The sequence below is a fragment of the Dicentrarchus labrax genome, unplaced genomic scaffold (assembly GCF_905237075.1).
Source record: "Dicentrarchus labrax unplaced genomic scaffold, dlabrax2021, whole genome shotgun sequence".
Lineage (NCBI taxonomy): Eukaryota > Metazoa > Chordata > Actinopteri > Moronidae > Dicentrarchus > Dicentrarchus labrax.
In genome coordinates, this window is record NW_026136721.1 from 28,707,797 (window position 1) to 28,727,548 (window position 19,752).

At 38.7% G+C, this 19,752-nt stretch overlaps 2 protein-coding genes across 2 annotated transcripts; both read right to left on the reverse strand.

The window, feature by feature from the left end:
* Positions 1–8,362: 8,362 nt before the first annotated feature.
* Positions 8,363–10,300, reverse strand: LOC127355102 (fibroblast growth factor-binding protein 1-like). The gene is made up of 2 exons (XM_051385592.1): positions 10,209–10,300; positions 8,363–9,999 (listed from the first exon to the last, which is right to left on the reverse strand). Exon 2 carries the CDS (start codon positions 9,968–9,970, stop codon positions 9,278–9,280), a length of 693 nt encoding a protein of 230 aa, XP_051241552.1. The 5' UTR covers positions 9,971–9,999; positions 10,209–10,300; the 3' UTR covers positions 8,363–9,277.
* A 6,096-nt stretch (positions 10,301–16,396) lies between these two features.
* Positions 16,397–17,891, reverse strand: fgfbp2b (fibroblast growth factor binding protein 2b). The gene is made up of 2 exons (XM_051385705.1): positions 17,046–17,891; positions 16,397–16,748 (listed from the first exon to the last, which is right to left on the reverse strand). Exon 1 carries the CDS (start codon positions 17,800–17,802, stop codon positions 17,065–17,067), a length of 738 nt encoding a protein of 245 aa, XP_051241665.1. The 5' UTR covers positions 17,803–17,891; the 3' UTR covers positions 16,397–16,748; positions 17,046–17,064.
* Positions 17,892–19,752: the final 1,861 nt, after the last annotated feature.

Consider the following 19,752-nt stretch of genomic DNA (forward strand, 5'->3'; position numbering starts at 1 on the left):
TAAAGCACCTCAACATTGTGTCATTGCTAGTAGAAGAGAGTAAAAGTACATTTATTCAGTACTATAAGTAAATTGTACTTGTGCAGATTCATTCTACTCCTACACCTTTTTAATATATAAACACTTTATTTATTTGACATCAACATTAGCTGCTTACTTAGCAAATTAAGACTTCACATACAAACAGATCAGTTTATAAAATGTGAAACTTTCTAGATTAAACCTACTAATTACATCAAAAGTATAAAGTGAGCTCCAGCAGCTTACATACATTTTTAGTTTAATGATTCAATAATGCATAAAACTATTCAGTATTCTCTATAATAAATCAGCTTTTCTTCAATATATTTTACTGATAATACTTTAACTTGTAATGGAGTATTTTTACATTGTGGCTAGGTGTTCTCAAAAAGAGGATCTGACCACTGCTAATTACTTTATAACAGATCTTATCTAATACTTTGATTAAGACTCAGAGAACAACATCGATGCTTTATGATGTTTTATGTCCCAGCAGTGGTGGAAGTTCTCATAACTTTTACTTATATCACATGTGATCACTGTTACAAGTAAAAGTCCTGCATTCAAGTACTTTAAAATAATAAAATAAAGTATTAGTATTATAAATGTATTGATGCATTAACGTGTACGTCACTAACTAATGTTATAGTTGGTAAATGTGGTTCTTATTTTAATTACTTAAGTTACTACTAAGTTTTATCTTGGTATCCTATAATGATACATCATAATTTATTTATTCATCAAACTAAAGTTATAAAATAAATGCAGTGGAATAAAAAGTAAAATATTTACCTCTGAAATACAGTGGAGCAAACTATAAAGTAGCAGAAAATGGAAATACTCGTGTAAAATACAAAACTGTACTTAAAGGTCCAGTTTGTAGGATTTAGTGACATATTAGTGGTGCAGTTGCAGCCCCATTTAGAGCCAGTGTTTACTGTACTGTACTTAAAGGTCCAAAATTACAATAAAACACATTTGCTCAGTTTTATTTCTGCCTCCAGTCTAATAACAGGATTTTATTTGTGGTGTTAAAAACCCTAAAATACTATATTTGAGTGAGCTGATCCTTTAGATATTCAACGACATTCCTTCCCGTATGAAGCTGCTACATGTTGTTCTGCAGATTATCTTCTGTTGGTGGTTGTGAGGCCTCATTCTTGCATTCATTGTACCTCTTTTGGACTTTAGAGTAACTTCTTGTGTTGACCTTCACTCACTTTAACAAAATGAATATCTGCTGAATGAAAAATGTCTTTCAGTGTGCGTGTGTGTGTGTGTGTGTGTGTGTGTGTGTGTGTGTGTGTGTGTGTGTGTGTGTGTGTGTGTGTGTGTGTGTGTGTGTGCTGGGTTGAAGGAGGGGTCATCCCAGGTCTTGTTTCACTACTTTCTGTTATTCTTTTTCATGGAAGCGGTTGCCCTTGATTGTTGCCACAGAAACAGGCAGCCAATAACAAGGTCCGAACAGCAGGGTGTGGGGTCAGGCCACCTCGAGCCACAGGAAGAACAATACCTTTGACTCCTCCCACCTCGCTGCCTTGCGTGTTTTTGGGTGTCTGTGTGTGGGCATGTGTCCGGTCAGCTTTGTAGGTCAGATCTGAAGTACTTAGTGGAGCGTGGAGTTGTGTTTTGATGTTTTTTTTTCTATCCCTCCTGACATCCAGCCCCTCCCTTCCTTCATCACACTAGTTGAGGCTCTGTGAACTAAAGTTCAAGTTCAAGTTGGGAATTGTGTTTTCCAGTAAAGCTGAGAGCAACTAACATAACACATAAAGTATATAACACATATAACACATGGGTTAAAATGTACAGAAAGAGGACAAATGGTTTAAATTCTTCATCCTGTAAAAGTTTGTCTGTGATTGTTTGAATAAATTAACTCATCTCGGCTTATTGGTGTATTTATATTAATGGATAGCTCAAATAATTAGTCCATTAACTCAGCAGATACGTAATCAACAACTATTTTAACTGTCGACTGATAATTTAATTCATTTTTCAAGCAAAAAAGCCAAAATTGAGAGTGAGGATTTTCTTGTTAGTGGTGGAAAAGAAACATTTACTCAAGTAAGTAGAAGTATTTTACTTGAGTAATAGATAGATAGATAGATAGATAGATAGATAGATAGATAGATAGATAGATAGATAGATAGATAGATAGATAGATAGATAGATAGATAGATAGATAGATAAACAAACAAGACCATCAGAGAGAAGATTGGCTAGAAGATTTATGATACAGATGGATGAAAACTTATTCCACTGACGCTGTAATCAGAAGACATCAGAAATCTATTAGTAATTTCTATCAGGGCTGTAGACCTCTAATGTTTAAAGGGCACTATGTTCCCAGGGTCCTCCTCCTCCGGAGTCGTCACAAGAACCTTTAATTGGACTTTAAATCTGATGTGAAGCCAGCGTGAAGGACTGAAGATAAGCATCACAGGAGACCTTTTAGGGCTGTGATTCTCAACAAGGGGGTCAGGACACAAGATGAATCTGAATGATAGTAAAGGAGAAACAACAAATTTCTGAGGCACAAAATTCATTTTATTTGACACATGGTCACACAATATATGCAATAAAATGCAAGATCTGCTACAAGAATAATAATTAGTGATAAAATAATAAGTTGTGTTTATTTTTCAGATTTTTTGCTAATACTTTTTTCTTGTGAATTAATCGACTAGTCTTGAGAAAGACGGAATGAAAAATCATAAAACTCCACTTCTTTGATGGGAACCACTGTTTTACAGAGACCAGATCCATGATGTCCAAATATTGGACTGTACCTTGTAATTTTCTCACTTTTTAAACTTTGTAAATCCAATAAAGCCCCAATATCTAATATTGTCTGTCGGATTTATTCATCTATTTTTTCCCATCATAATTTCCCGTATCTATCAAAGAGGAGCTGCTTTGACATCAAAGGCTTAAACTTTACATGCGTAATAGAGGAATGTCAACATTAAAAGACTAAACCAACCATGAGTCTTAAAGCCCACATAAACGTGTTTTCACCTGTTCATTCATCGGGGGAAAAGACCTGGATCTGGTGTTTGTAAGACCAGGCTTATTCTCGAAAAGTTGAAGGTCTAAAGAAGTTGTTTGAATACTTTGAGTCTGGGAGCCAACGGCTGGTGCTTTCACAGGTCTTTGTTTAGTTTGTAAAGCATCGACAAAGGAGAAACAAGACGAGACATGCATGCACCTGTTACACCTGATACGAGAAGGAAAAGGACACACATACCTAAATGTGACTCAGATGAGCTGATGATTATTGACATTAATGTGTTTTCCTTCAGGGGTTTCCTCACCTCTGAGTCTTTAGTAATCAGTGGCTGAACTGTACATTGTGACATTAAAGGGGCACCAGCTTCACATGTCAGAGTCAATTACTCATGGGGAGTGCTGTTCGACACGTGGGAACTGCTGTATAATGTTTTTTTGTGGCTGTGAAGGGGCCAAAAATTACCTGAAAATGACTAAAATTAATTAATTAATCAGTTTTGGCTCCTTTTTTTGTTTGTTTATTTGAAATTAGACACTAGAGAGATGAGAGGAAGGATGCTCCATTGGAAACCCCCCTCACTCCCCTCGACACCTTCCCAATGTCTCTGAATCTCTCTAAAACCGACTGACTGTGTGCTCAGTGTGATTCCTTGTTCCCCACTCAATTATTATTCACTTATTTTGTATGTATATTGAGTATTTTGTATTATCAGTGCCTCCAAAATGAATATAATATATATATAGTACACCAAAATGAATGTTATGATCATAGGCAGAGTACATTGCCACTTGCGTCTACACATTAGAAACTAGATTATTATCTTTTAAATTAGTTTTTCTAGTTGCTTCCTATGAATTTAAACTGTAAATAAAATGCATTTTGTTTGACGCAAAATAATGGCAAAGTTGAAAGCTGCCTCCTCCTATTTGTTGTTTGGTTGAGAACAACAGAGATTATATAAAATGTAGAGAAACGTTTGTTTGCTTTTTTTTTGTTAATTATGAAAATATGTAAGAACATCATTGTCCATCTGTGTTAAGTGACAAATAATGAACACTTTATTATCACTTTTGAATATCTAACCCTACAGAGCAGATACAGTCTTGATTACAGTTACCAACCAAAAATACTTGGTTAAAATATTCTTTTGTTGTCACCCCCCTACTGATTCACTGAATCTCATCCTTGAGAAACTAACTTGAGGATGATGGAGACGCTTACATACAACAACTAGAAATATGATTTTAACAAAAATGGAGCGAAGCCTGCGAGCTAGTTCAGGCAGTCAACTCGAGCTGCGCTGATATACACACATAACATGCCTTATTCCATGATCACTAACCAAGCGCACCCTTTCAATCTGGCGGTCTATTTAAACTGCACAATTTCCCAGCTCTCCCTCTGCTCTGTCAATGTTGCCCTGCATCCGTATTGCTGCCTGCTGCACTGTAAGCATCTACCTGTAGGCTCCGGCTAGGGGTTTAAGTCATTTGCTCATCACTCCCCAATATCTCTTTGTAAACATATCTGCGGGGAGTGATGAGGTGGGAGCCAAGATGCCAAAATCTAAATATGTTATACTGCTGTAATAAACATTTTAAATGTGAGTTGTCTGACTGAAGTGGATTTCAATTGTCTTAAGTCTGAACTTTAGGGAGAAGGAGCACAATTAGCAATTTTGTGGGAAGTAGAAGAAAAGTAATATAACTAATAATGTAACTAATTACTATTGGCAGGTAGTAAAGATTATTTTTTAAAAGACTGGTGAATAATGAGTAATAAATCACAACACGGAGCCTGTAACACCAGCAAAACACTCCCAAACCCTCACTTACAGTAATGATAAAGACCTTTTTACTTGCCTTACCTTCCCTTTCTGATCTTTATCTACAGTGACGCTGCGGTTTTGACATTTAATGCGTGTGTTTGTGTTTCACTGTGAGCTTGAATGTGTTTGATGATCTTGATACATACTGTACAAAGCTGGCACGGCCTACAAGCAAATTCCACTGAAGACACCTACTAATGATAGAGACAGGAAACACACACACACACACACACACACACACACACACACACACACACACACACACACACACACACACACACACACACACACACACACACACACCCTATTATCAAGAGCAAACATGTTACTAATGCTACAATCCAGTATCTGTTCAGGTTTTTAAAAACTAGCCTACAGGCATGTTGACCACTGGGTGTGTGAAACAGTCAGTATTACGGACAGGAAGCCACTCCTCAACGGTGCCCACCCTCAATTCAACAGCTCATTAATGATCACTGGGTGGCATGTTTGAGTTTGTAGATAGAAAATGATGTTTTTATATCAATTCTACATAATTTATACTCACTCTCCTTTTTCAATCCCACAGTATTACAGTACTTTAATTATGTACACACACACAAAACAGCCACTAAACCATTTAAAGCACACATTTAAAGTTATTGGTGTGCAGGCGTTCACTAACACAGCCGGACTCTCAACAGAGTCTTTGTGTCTTTATAAATAACAGTTCAGATACAATTTGGGATTGTTGGAGAGTTTTAGTGGATTCACTCATGTTTTTAATTAATCAATCAACAGTTCAGTGCCCAGAGTGACTTCTTCAAATTGCTTTTGTGAAAAAAGTCTCACCAAAATCTCCATTTAGTAGTAGGAGTTTGTCATGGATACGTTAAAATTCTAATTTGTTCTGAGCACTTTAAAGTGGCTATAATCGATATTTTATACAATAACAATGACTCAAGTGACAATGTGAAGTGGGTCTCTCATTGTAATGAACCTACAGAGAATTATTACCACCTGAATACGCAGCTCTCTCGACTTTATGGAGCTTTATAGTGAGCTTTTTCTTAGCTGTCTGACCGCCACTTTCACTGTTTTGGTTCACTCTCACCGCTCTCCTGGTGACTCTGGTTTTGGCAAACAAGTGTTTCCAGTGAAAAAGCTTTAAAAACTCACTGTCCGCTACCTGCTCAGCACCAGCGTTAGCGAGTAGCTGGTGAACATCGTGGAGCATTTAGCAGCTAAAGAGCAGATATTTCTCTCAGGATGTCGGTGGAGACCAAAAACAGAACTAAAAGAGAGTGAATATTGGACTTAGATTCATCAGAGTGGCTAAAAAAAACACGACTCCAAATAAAAGATAGCGTTGCTCCAAATCTGATGGATGTATAAATAAGCAACTGTTTGCAAACAAGGATCAAGAAAATGTATTTATCATCATACTAAACAAGGTTATACAACAAAATTAAACTTAAGCTGTCCCTTCATGCGACACACAAGGAAAAAGATAATTAAATGTATAGTAGAATAACAAATATGTACACGTATAAACCCAGGAAATAATTTTAATGTTTTTAATTTGAGTCTTTAAAAGAATAAATGTTAAATAAAGGCATTTTAATTCTGCACAAACTCTACAGTGATTACTGAGACCATATTTTACTCGTGCAATGAGCCCTTCCCAAGAGGGAATAAGCACAATGTATCTAAAGTATCAGAGCACCAGTATGTGATCACCATTAAGACCCAGAAGCACTTCTACTTCAGTATCTTCACTTTCAAATTGGTTGTTTTGTCCGACCAACAGTCCAAACACAATAATAATCAGTACACGATGATATAAAACGGAGGAATGTGGATTATTTTTTACAGATATTTTCTTGAGAAGTGATTCACGATTTTTGGGAAAGATCATTTTTGCGTCACTATTTTAATTTGTTGGGGTCTAAAAACCAAACATGTTTTCTTATATCTGTAGAACAGGATTTGTAAGTCTCTGCAGCACTAAAGTACTTCATTAAAATTGCACTTGCACCTGATAAATAACTTATAATTACTTATATACGTATCTCAGACTACACTCACTTAAAACAGGTTTAAAAGCCCACCCTGAATCTAAATTATAGCGCTGCAGTTCTTCCGCTCTCTGTTTTAACTGATCCCGGAGTACATTATCACACCGGTGGATCTCCTTTTCATCAAAATCTAGAGGAGCCAGAAGGTAAAAGAAATAAACCCACATGATGACTATTAGAGGTGGAGGGGAAGCAGCTGATTCTTGAAGCACAGACTTTTTTTTTGGATGGTATCCTCATTTCCTTCTTCACCCTTGACCTCTAACCTCTAACTACTTCCTCCTTTCCTGGAATGTGTGTTTGAGCTCTGGAGGAGGAGTCAGTAAAACAATATGTCTGCAAAAAATCCCCTTTAGTGCCATCAAAGAGTCAGTTAAAAGGTGGAAATCACTCTCCGGTTGGCTGTGACAGTTGGGACAAAGAGCTGCAGGTCAGAGGTGAGGAGGGTCAAGAGCAGACAGGAAAGCATAAAAATCCACATCTGGGGTTGCACTTGTTTATGGATAACACATTAAACATACACTCACGTGCACACGCAGCTGGATCATAGCAGCAATCTTCCTACACACACACACACACACACACACACACACACACACACACACACACACACACACATCTATATATATATATATATGTATATAAATGGCAGCTGGTTGTTGTCACTGAGAAAGTAATTAGAGACTGCTGCAGGAAGCTGGAGGAACAAGCCTTATATTTGGATCGCAATGTACAATCACTCCACTTGTGTGTATGAAAAAGAAAGAGTCTTTCATCATGAGTGTGTGGTACTTTAACCTGAGGGCATGTCAGCGGTGGATGGGAAGAGTAAGTAGTGTGATTCACACACAGTTTGGGGATTTTTCCCTCTGAATACTGTAAGCTGATCGACGTATCAAGTGAATTTGCTGTATTAGCAACCCATAAAAGTCTCAAAAAAACTGTATCACCATCATGCTTTGCAAATATAAGTGTCAGTGGACTTCCTCTTGGCAACACTTTTGAACGCAACTCTTAAAACTTCTATTTTATTACAGTATAAAAAGGACAGACTGTACCTGACTAATGCTACGTTCACACTGCAAAACTTAATGCTCAGATCTGATTTATTTTTGTTCATTTGTGACCATTTGTGATAAAAGTCTGATATGAGCGTTCACACTGAGCTCACAGCAGACCACATTAGAAAGAATCAAAAGATCAGATTATATGTGATTTGTGTTGTTCAGACTGTCTCTCACCTTAAATGAAGAAAAGTAACTTAATTCTCATAAGATCTTTAAAACAAGTTGATTTATGTTGGTTGCAAACAGGTCGTTTTTTAAGACTCAATATGAGAAAAAATTATATTGTTTGTGGTTTATGAACACAGAGATAAAATACATACGTCCTTCTCGCTATTAAAAGTCACATGTTTCATATTCTTCAAGGCAACAGGACACATTATATAAATAGAAAATATTTATTTGTGGTGCATAAATACAGTACAGTGGAGTGTACATGGTTGACTGACAAAGCTGACCAGAGGTAGAAGAAAGTACCACTCTACTATAATAATCAATCTTCAGTTCTTTGTGATAAACAGTGTTCAGGATGCTTTCTTGAATAAAACAGTACCACACTGAAAAAAATACTCTATTACAAATAAAAAACAGTCAAATTTTCAGTTTACTGTCTTTAAATTAGACATTTTTTCTCAAGATTCAAGATTGAAAGTGTAATATAATTTTTTTTTGGTTTCCATGTTTATATCTGTGCTGTAGTGAACTATAATAGTATCATGTATTGTGCTTCACTTGTTAATGTTTGTTCATTAAAAGGTTTAAAAGTCAAACAGAAGGAAAGGAAAATAGATTTTTCGAAACAATTGTACCTATTGGACAATTAGTAACTCATTGATGTGTGAGCAGCAGTTCATTGTGGAGATAATCTGTAACAATAAATCATATTTTATAATCTGGATGGACATTTAAACAATAACAACTGCCCGATAAATGTAGTGAAGTATAAAGTAGCATCAATCTGAAGCACAAGTGCCTCAAAACTGTACCGAAGACAGTAAACTGGTGATAAATTACTACATTTAAAACATCTTCAGTTCAGATTGTCACATTCAAAACACCTGATAATATCCAGCACGAGTACACATGTCGTGTGTGTGTGTGTGTGTGTGTGTGTGTGTGTGTGTGTGTGTGTGTGTGTGTGTGTGTGTGTGTGTGTGTGTGTGTTTATGTGTACAATCTGTAAAATGCACACTGTGGAGAGAATATCGGATTATTATCATTATTGATTAAGGATCATTACATTTGTTGAGTCCTAAATTAAAGTCTGATCATGTCCACGTCCGCTCCTCTGAAACTAACAGTCGTCACTTTGCAGCATGGAGAAAAAGAAAGAGCACAGGCTGGCCCACGAGCTGCTGCAGTGCTCTTCGGCCTTTCTCCGGTGGTCCGCGCGCGTGCAGGCGGTCGTACCGGCGGGAGCTGCGGGAGAGGAGGTGGAGGTGGAGGTGGAGTTGGAGAGAGGTAGCGGCGGAGTGTCACCGGACTGCGCTGCGGAAACGGAGCTGCTCATGTCCAGCTTGAAGTGCGCATCCCGGGGCGCGCGCTTACACATGCCAGCCCTCACCAGCGCGCGCTCATCCCTGCACACTTTGCCCTGCAGCCTTTTGAGCGCGCGGGCCACCTGTTTCCAGAAGCCCTTGGGGTCGGACTGGTAGCCCGGGCAGCGCTGAGGTTTGGCGTTGTATCGACACTCCAGATCGGTGACTCCGCCTTTGACGCGCGCCTCCCGGTTCTCGCATTTGACCGACAGCCTGACCGTGTCCGCGACGTCTTTGGCCACCCACGTGCACTGCATCTTATCCTTGGATGAGAACTTTCCCCGGCCGGTCGCTGCAGACTTGTCCCCGCTCCTCTGCGCTCTGTCGGGGGCCGGGGTCACGGTCTTGTCCGCTCCTCGGTTCTTATTGCGCGCACCGGAGGACGGAGAGACCTGCTGCCCGAGGAAGGCCAACAGCAGCCAGGGAGCGAAAGTCCTCAGCAGCAACATATCTTCTTATAGCAGAAGATGAATATTATCTGCAAGGACAGACGATGGTTAAAAAAAGACAAGGTTCAGAGTCTCAGTGCCGGAGATAATCAGGTCATAGGGCGCAAAACAGTGTTTAAAATACAAATATTTACTATTACGCATGAAAAATTATATTTTAAAGTCTGCTGTGAAAGGTAACGAGGCCACACATTATACTGCACATACAAGAAAGTCACATATACCGAGTCCAGCTTACCAAAAATGACAAGTGTCGCCGTGCGTAAAGCTGCAGCCTTGTGCCTCTCTGTGGTCGCGCACATGGCTTTCATACACAGATGCTGCGGCACGCCCACCACTCCCGCCCAACAACACTCACGCACGCACCTCAAAGCAAATCCATTGAGAAGAAATCTTGGCAGTAGTTTCTTTTGGGAGGAAGGGAATGTGTTTTGTTCTGGCGTGATCCGACGTGCCCAAAACTGAACTCCCGCCCTTCCACGGGAAGATCAAACACACTGTAAAGCAACGCGGATGATGGATCTACGTGTCCGCACAGAGCGCGTTCAATCTAAGGAGGTTAAACGAGCCCTGATAACCACACTGTAACCGCACCTTACGCGCGTATACGCACACACACATAGTCTTGGAGGCTCGACTCCGACTTTCCACCAATCCGCTGCTTCATCCAACCATGAGGAGATCCTCTCTTTTCAGCTCTTTTCCGGGGCATGTGGTTTGACTTGTGTTGCCAGAGCGGATAAAAGATTATAACAATACAGTCTGCTGATGTAAAGTGTGAACAGTGATCATTAATCACGTCTGCATTCTTCAACATATAATTTATTTATGGAAGATTTAAAATGCCGAAAACAAAACCAAATAAAGAAAGAGAAATGACACATTGTTATATGTATTTATTTATTAAACTGAAACCTTTTTGTGTTTTATAACTATAACTGTTAACTCACACACATAAACTCACTTAATATTTTATTATTTATGATGTTTCAGTTTCTTCATTAGGTACCTGAAATGGTAAAAATAATTTAAAAAAGAAGCTTTTCAGCATTAAGCAGATGGGAGTTCTTATTGTTTTCAAGTTGGGAGATTTTCTATAGTTTTTTATTGTTACACAAATTTTTTACACAATAAAATCAAAGCAGACCAAAGAAAACAAAGATAAGTGTAAGTCAACAATAAAGTCTCTTCCACCATGAAGCACTAACCCTCTGCCCATGATCCTACCGCCATGCTCTGATTGGATAGTTGATCATCTTTTATTATAGCATGAATGATGTGTCTCCATTTCAAACTTAGCTGACTGAGGTTGTCCACTCACCAATCAGATTTCGCCATGACGATGATGTGAGCCAATCAGCTCGTTGCTCTCAGCTGTAATTTCAGCATCAGATTGATGTAAAACATTCATATGATGATGATGATGATGATAATCCTCTCCTGAAGGTTCCCAAACAGCTTTAAGATTGTGGCATCACTGCACCTACAACAAGCAGCCCTCAGTGATCCTGTTGAGTACTCAAGACACTCAAACTGGTTTTATTTGTTTTTATTTAGGCGGTTTAAAACTTCCATAAAATCTGATTGTTCATTTTATACTTTACACTTTCATGATCTACCTTCTTGACCTCGGAAACAAAACAATGTCACCACAAGCTCCATTCAGTATCTGTCTCTAGAGCTTTTAAATCGTACGTATCGTAAGATCTTCCTCAGCAGATCCAGTTTGAATTAACTTTCAGTCTCAACTTTCAATCAAACGTAAACGAGAAAAATGTCGGTTTTGAAGATCTATAAATTCATTGCAACTTATCTTCTGGGGAAGATCATGAGGTTCAATGAAAAGCTCCAGAAGAGACACTAAATGCACCTTGTGGTGACATTATTTTGTCAGCTATTACAGTTGATGTCTTGCCTGGAAGTAGTGGACACAATTGTAATAGCAACACACACAGAGAGAGTCCATTTCTATTCATTAAGACTGCTCTATAGGAAAGTGTTCACATATATTCTTCTGTAAACAAATTATAATTAAATCTTTTCAATGGTTCTTAGGGTTTGGTCAGCTAATTTAGGGTTGTTATAACTTGAGAGACACAAACACTGGAAGGATCTATATCCTGGAAAATCCTTAAAGTAACAGAAACTATTCAATTACATACGTACATAGTCTATAAAGGTCTGTTGAGTTATTAAACGTCTGTTCTCTGATGGGACTACAGTGGCTGTGTCATTTGTTGTCGGCGCTGACGTTGAACACATCCTGACTGCCTTTGTTCTGTCTCACACTGTTATCTATCCAACAGTAAAACATTTACCAGATGTCAGCTCCCTTTCTCCATAAACTCTCAGTCAGTCGGTGCTTCTTCCTCCTTTGATATCCTGACATTGACGCAGTGAGTGTCTTTATGTACTCAACTCAGAACGAAAGCCATCATCGTAGTTGGCAGCCTCAGTTTCATACAGTCTGTTTATTATAACAACCACTGTCAGTTCCTCTAATAGACCCTAACCTTTGATAAATCTCTGGAGGTTCATTTTGGTAGTTTTTTTGCAGACTTTCTATGATTTCATTTTGCTGCTCTGTAGCTTTTTAAATATCTTAAACTGCACATGCATGGGATCTGTATTCTCAGTACAAACTCAGTTAAAAGTCTGACTCATCATTTTGTAGTATAAAGTGGGCAGGAACTCAATGTACGAGAAAAATGACGATATAAAAATGTCCAAAACCTGCTGATAAAGACTCAATATATCACTAAAGAACTGTTGAAGCTTTAAAAACTATTGTTTCACTTTTTAAACACACAAATAAGACAGAAAACTGTAAGAAATAAAACTATAATACAGTTTATTTACATGTAAAGTGATTTTTGTCCCAACTGGTTTACACTGAAAGTCAGTGTGATTGTAAATCACTGAAAATGTTAATGGATAAAAGTTTTAAAAAGATATGTTTACAGGCATTAATGAGATACGTAAAAGGCACCTTCAAATGGTTTTGTCAGCTTTTCTCAACATGATGTATAAATAAAGTTATGTAACGATAAATAAAACATGCTCAGTTACTCCACAGAGACTCATGACCTCTCTTACTGGTGGATTTCTCTCACTTGTCAAACGCAGGTGTAACTAATATCCAGTCCATTCAGGTGTTCCAGTTCAAACATCCTACTGATGTTATTAGTTAAACACAGTGCTTTTGTTGCAATGACAAGTCAAAATGTCTGCTGTGTTAAAGGTCTACCAGCTTCAATTTAATCAATATATTTCCTCATAGTGTTTCTTTAACCACTCTTTTTGAAAAGTCTACAGGGAGTTTGTCCCAAGCTGAATGGATTCTACCTCTAGTACAATGTTTCTTCAATCTTTTCACACCAACTCAGAAAATATCCGGCTCTCCAAGTACCAAACTTAATGACCGACGTTAAAATACAGCAGCGTAGGTCGACCCTATTCAACTACAGGTTTATTATGAATAAAAGATTATTTATTCTTGGTTCTTGATTAAGGACCAGAGCTAGTTTGGTGGAAAAGGGGCCCTCCTGATTCACACTTCTCTTCCCAGTAGTTCCTGTTTCGAGCCACGATTTCAGTGTTTTTGAACCGTTAATTTAACTTCCATTTATTATCTTGTCATCACATTTTAGCTCGTAACTAATCATGGATGAATGCGTGCACTACTTGCATTAACGTGAGTACGTAGCAGGTTGATGTTGGAAGAAAATACTACAGGAAAGGATAAACTTCTCTTAAATTATAGTTTGTTTATTTGTTATTATTATATGTTTTTCATTTAAAAAATATATTTCAGAGATTCCTTCATTTAACTCTAGAGAGAGTTTACGTACACAGTTTGAGAACCACTTCTCTAGCAGAAATCATGGACTGTTTGTTCATATTATGAGCAAAACTAAGGATTTGTGCTGACAGAATAACAGAAAAACACAACTTAAAAATAAATAAACGTATACTTGTTGGATTTAAGGACAGAAAATTACTTTAAATTGATGCAAAAAGTGTTTAAATGTGTAAATCACAGCATTAAAAAGAGGCTGTAGGCAACCACAAAGCCACAACACAAGCCAATATATAGATTAAAGTCTTTAATTCGTTCTGAACGCTGAATAGAAAGAACATTACTAAATTATACATTCATAACTTGACATGAAGTTGACCTACATATCACTTACAGCACACCACTGATTCTACTTTAGACTAAGTTATTAAATCCACCCCATCCTGTCATCACGTTTCACTCCTGCAGGTAGGAACAAAGACATCATGGTAGCAAGAAAGGAACCATATAAGGCTCATCTGGGCACACGTCCAATAATCTCACAAGTTATAGTAGTTTATCTCTTAGTCATTGACGGAAACAGTAGTAGAGGATTTACTGTAAGTAAATAGTAGGGAGGCTGTGTGTGTGTGTGTGTGTGTGTGTGTGCTTTTTTCCTCTCTGCTCAGCACAGCACCATCTTGTGGTTGCCAGAGTTTGACTGAATAATACAGACGTGAAGCAGCATGTTAATGGCCACAGGAGACGTTATATGTCTACACAGGCCTGTATATATTGCATATGTGATATAAAGTAGTGGTTCCTAACCTGGGGGTTTTAATACACCATTTTAAGGGGTTTAAGAAAACTTTTAATATACACAAAAGGCTTATATCTCAACCTTTCATTTATTTCTGTGAAGGAGACTAAATTAAATTGTTTTTTAAAAATGTTTAAATTATCATTTTAGATTAAAACTTCGTAGAAATGAACACAACCTATGTTCACTATGTTCTGAATTTGTTAAAAAAAAAAAAAAGCCAATTAAGTTTGTATGATTGTTAGAAATAGTATTACAAGTATTATACAGACAGAGAATTGTTTAATAGGTTCCCTGAAAATATCAAGAAAACTCATCTCTGATCAATATTCACAGCAAATAATCTGCTCAAAATTCATCCAAATCACTAATTTTACACAAACTTCCTGCAGTTATTGTGTTAAATTATTTGGGCAGTTCATCGGCTGTTCTGTTCTGTTATTGTTATTGATTGAATATAATATGAAATATCTATAAAATATGTCTCCTTAGTCAGTTTACCTACAGATAGAAAAGGTTTCCCTTCAGGTTGGGAACTGCTGATATAAAGGACACACACAAATGTTGCTCCTTTGTTTTGTTTTATTGCTAAATTACTTCATTGATGTATTTTGCTAATTTTATCATCTCTTCTGTTGAATAAAGACATATTTGTTTTCAGAAATTTTATTGAGCTTACAATGTTTGAGATGTGTGTATGACTTTGTTTAGCTGCCACAGAAATGTATGACTGCTTATTAAAAGCTACTGAGTTGGATTAATGTGTTTAAATATAGCTATATTGAGACGAACATACATTTTAAAACATATATATAATTTATTATGAGTTTGTATCTCAGCTCCACGAGGTAATAAAATGAGGAAATTATCAACTCTTCCACTTAAACATCCAGTTTTCTCCTTTTGCTTCCACATAAGAAGCTTTAAAGGTCCAGTGTGAAACATTTAGGAGGATCTACTGGCAGAAATAGAATATAATATTCATAGGTATGTTTTCATTAGTGTATAATCAGCTGAAAATGAGAATCATTGTGTTTTTGTTACCTTAGTATGAGACATTTTCATCTACAGAAGCAGCTGGTCGCACAAACACTGGCTCTAGATAAGTGTGGGTGTGAGTTTCGCAGCCACCGTAGTTTCTCCCACACTCTTGGAAGACTGAGCTGCATTCAAATGTTTGCAATCTGCAGCTTCACCGCTAGATGTTACTAAATCCTACACACTGGTCCTTTAAGGTAAAAACCCTTCCAGTATCACATACTGTTTATTGTGTATCAGCTTGTTGCAGCTCTTTACTGAAGGTATTCAAATGAGTGAAATCTTTTTAAACCAAGACTGCATGTTTTATTTTTTCATCCCTGACATGTTTTTTGCAGCTACACTAGAAGAACTACAAGAATTGTGTGTTTAAGATGAGATTTACAGCATCTTACTCCACCGTGTGTGTGTGTGTGTGTGTGTGTGTGTGTTTGTATGTAGGGTAGGGAAACAACACCGGTGCTGCTGCCATTGGTTTCCACCCACACAGACCCCCTTCTGTTCCCGCACAAGGTAGCTCTTAAGACTCAATTCATCGGCTCGTACAAAGAAGTGTTGAGTTCTGCTCAGACGCCTTCTGTGACTGAGCTGTATTATCTTTACTGCGGTCTGGGTTCACTCTGACTGTGTCTGTCCGTTAACAACTTCCTCAGCCAGGCAGCAGACATTGTTGTTACAGCCGGCGATGAAAAACACACAAGGAACCCCCTTTTTGAATGAATGAGTGTGAAAAACTTTGCTGCTTGTTTCAGCTCAGCAGAAGAAACAGAGCGACACAGAAGAAGCAGAAGAAGATGTCACCACTCTGACTTTATTCTCTTCACATTTTCTTAAATGTTGCTGAAACATTTATGTGACACGAGGAGGGAAGTTTACATCATATACAAACAGAATCACATGCCTGCCATTTTTTTTCCCTTTGCCTTGCTGTGTTTTACAGATTTAAAAAAAACTACACGACAGCACATGCAGTCATCCGCTAACCGTACATAGGTGCAGGTCGAGTGTTTTTGGCTCAGTACGTAAGATGCTGCAGCGTGGGGGAGTCGGACCTCACAAGGTGAACTTCAGTGGCTCCCACGCAGAGAGGTCAAAGATGGACGAGAAGAGTTCTGACTGGGTCCATCGCTGGTGTTTCCAACCTGAAAGAAAAATGTGAGATTTTGTGGTTAATTCAAGATAAAAGTTGGTTTCTCTTGCAAAGGGAAACAGTTTGATTTGGAGTTGAATTTATTGACAGTGTTTATATTTATGTCTTTTTATCACTTCTTCCATTACTGATGATTTCTGGCTTCTCAGTTGTTTTCAGTTTAATCCATCAACACCAAAACAACCTCAAATATTTGTCCTACTCTCACTTTTAATTCTAGCTTCTCCACCCAAACTCTTGCTACCAACTTTCTCTCTCTTTCCTTCTTCTACATTTTTCCATCCCTCACCTTTGTCAGCAGTATCATCTCAGTTTTGGAACCAGCTGATGAAGTAGGAGCAGACGCCGTGGAAACTCTTCCAGCAGTACTCGGAGGCGAGGCGGGATGCTTTGGAATCAGTCTGCTCTGTGGGACGAGTAGTGGTCTTCCCAGGCTTGGGAGTAGTCTTCTTGGTCTGGGGGCCCTTGCCTGGCTGGGGTTTGACGGGCTGTGGCTGGGGCTTGACAGGTTTAGGAGTAGTGACGGGCTTTGCCGGGGCGGGCACCACCGGTTTACGTGGCTCCTGGACGGGCTTGGAGGGCTTAGGGGTGGTGGTCTTGGGCCAGGAGGCCAGGAAGGTCATCTGGGCCTCGTCGGGGTATTTCTTACACATCTGTGGGCGGTAGACTTTGGGTCCCTGGCAGGCGTGGCTCAGCTTCCTCATGTCCCACATCATCTGGGTGAAGAAGTGGCGAGGGTTGAGGTTGTAGGCGCGGCACAGGTTGGGTTTGCCCTGGAAGTCGCAGTAGTAGGAGCGTCCTGGGGTCTGGCCCTGACTTGGACCTTTGCAGGAGACACGCAGGCGGGTATAGTCCCCAGCTCCAGACACCACCATGGAACAGGAGTCTTTGGTCTTGGTACTGAATTTGACGGGCTCATCCCAGATGCTGCGCTGCTGCTGCTGCTGCTGCTGCTTGTTGTCGTTGCTGCTGTTGTTGGTCTGAGCGTTTGACACACAAACAGACGCTGCCAGGAACAACAGCAACATTCTCATCCTGGATCTCATGGCGGTTGTTGGGTGTGTTGGTGATGTATGGATGGAGGGTATGGGATGATGTGTCCACACAGAGGGTTAAGGTGTGCAAGGGTGGAAAGCATCTGAGTGTGGCTTTATAAGGCCGAGGCTCACAAAGAAGGTATTATTCAGGTGAGCTGAACTCCTCCTCCAGCACCAACAACCCCCCACAACACACACACACACACACACACACACACACACACACACACACACACACACACACAGCGACCACATGAGTGTGTGTGGTATGTTAAAAAAATAAAAAAGTGATGGGTGAGATGAACGGAAGGAGGGGGGAGAACATAAACTGAGGGAGGTGGGAGAGGGGAAGAGGTCAATGGGTCTGTGGGAGCTGAGGGGGGAAGGGAGTGTAAGAGGGGTGAAGGACACACAAAGCTAAATATTGTTTAAAAAAAGAGTTGCAAGACATTATATAATCCCACATAAGGTGGTTCTTTGACTATTGATGAGGGGGGAGAGGAGTAGGAGTAGGAGGAGGAGGAGGAGGAGGAGGAGGAGGAGGAGGAGGAGAGGACTGAGGGTCCAGAACTAAAGTGCAGCCTGAAGTTATTTGCTGAGGATTTAAAGTTGATCTGTGATAGTAAAAATAAAAAAACCTCATCATGTTGATCTAAAGATCAACAGAGATACACACACAGAGATTTGTTTGTTTGTTTTATTGTCTTTACAAACTTTACAAACTTTGTTCAGATGCAAATTTCTGGTGGAGATCACAAAGCTTCCAGAGGTGCCAAGTTTTGTCCGGCTGAATGTTTATAGGGAATTATATAAACTGAAAGAGACGAGAAGGAACAAATACTTTTACCTTTTTACACAAATATTTGTACTTTCTACTCCTCACGTTTTAAAAACAGACTCATTAGTTTAGTTTTAATGCATCTGAGGAGAATTATTGATTATTATTATTATTATTTTTGCATCATTGCATATCTTCCCAACATCAAGACGGCTGCACAATCACACGACAGACCTGTTGTTTCAGTTAATTTAGCAACAGCCTCTGAAATTTCCTTCAGAGAAACCGAGAGAGTACTTTCTTCTTTTTATACATTTCATTTTTACTTGAGTAAAGAAGTTGAATCTCTCTTTTTTATAGTATCTGAAAGTAGAGATTCTGAAGTAAAGAAAATGAGAATGTTTCTATCTTCGATGAAGAGTTGGAGCAGGCTGATGATGATGAAATATAAATAACAACCTTTGTTCATTCAACGTGCCCTCGGGGGGAAGCCCTATCGTGTCATTTAATTTGTTCGAAAAACTGAAGTGAACTTGTTGAGATCGACCCACGGATGGTCACTCAAGAGGTGTATATCACCCACAATGCATTGCAGGTACGCATTTGGTGCAAGAAAAAACGTTCGCATGGCAGTAATTTTTGTAAATCTCTGGTTATTTTCTTTCTTTCTTTCTTTCTTTCTTTCTTTCTTTCTTTCTTTCTTTCTTTCTTTCTTTCTTTCTTTACCAGGGACAATTATGCACATTAATCCACATTCTAGTTTACCCATCGATGTAAATGTGCTGGAATTAAAGAATGAGCTCATTTCTATCCCTATGAAAATTATTGATAATATTGTTTCTTATAGTTGTAAATGCCTGTACAAAAAGTAAAAAACTATTATTCTTGTGGGACATTGTGTTGTGCAGCAGTTAAGTCACAAAAATCACAAACTAAAGTGAAATAAAGACGTTTATGTTGATGGTTAAGAAACAAAGTACAGTGAAAAGCCAAAAATAACACACTGAAATCTCAGAATAGAGACTGACCTAAACAAAGTCCCATAGTTTAACTCTAAATACATATACTGTACGTGGGACTACCCAGTATAATTCAATTTGATGTGCAGGGTTTGAGTTCACAACCAGGCCTGACTGAACTCGACAGCCAGTTTTACCTGATGAAAGCTGCAGAAAAACAGA

Excerpts from the sequence above, each read along its gene's own strand:
- LOC127355102 (XM_051385592.1), bottom strand. The coding sequence starts at position 9,970 with ATGTTGCTGCTGAGGACTTTCGCTCCCTGGCTGCTGTTGGCCTTCCTC.
- fgfbp2b (XM_051385705.1), bottom strand. The coding sequence starts at position 17,802 with ATGAGATCCAGGATGAGAATGTTGCTGTTGTTCCTGGCAGCGTCTGTT.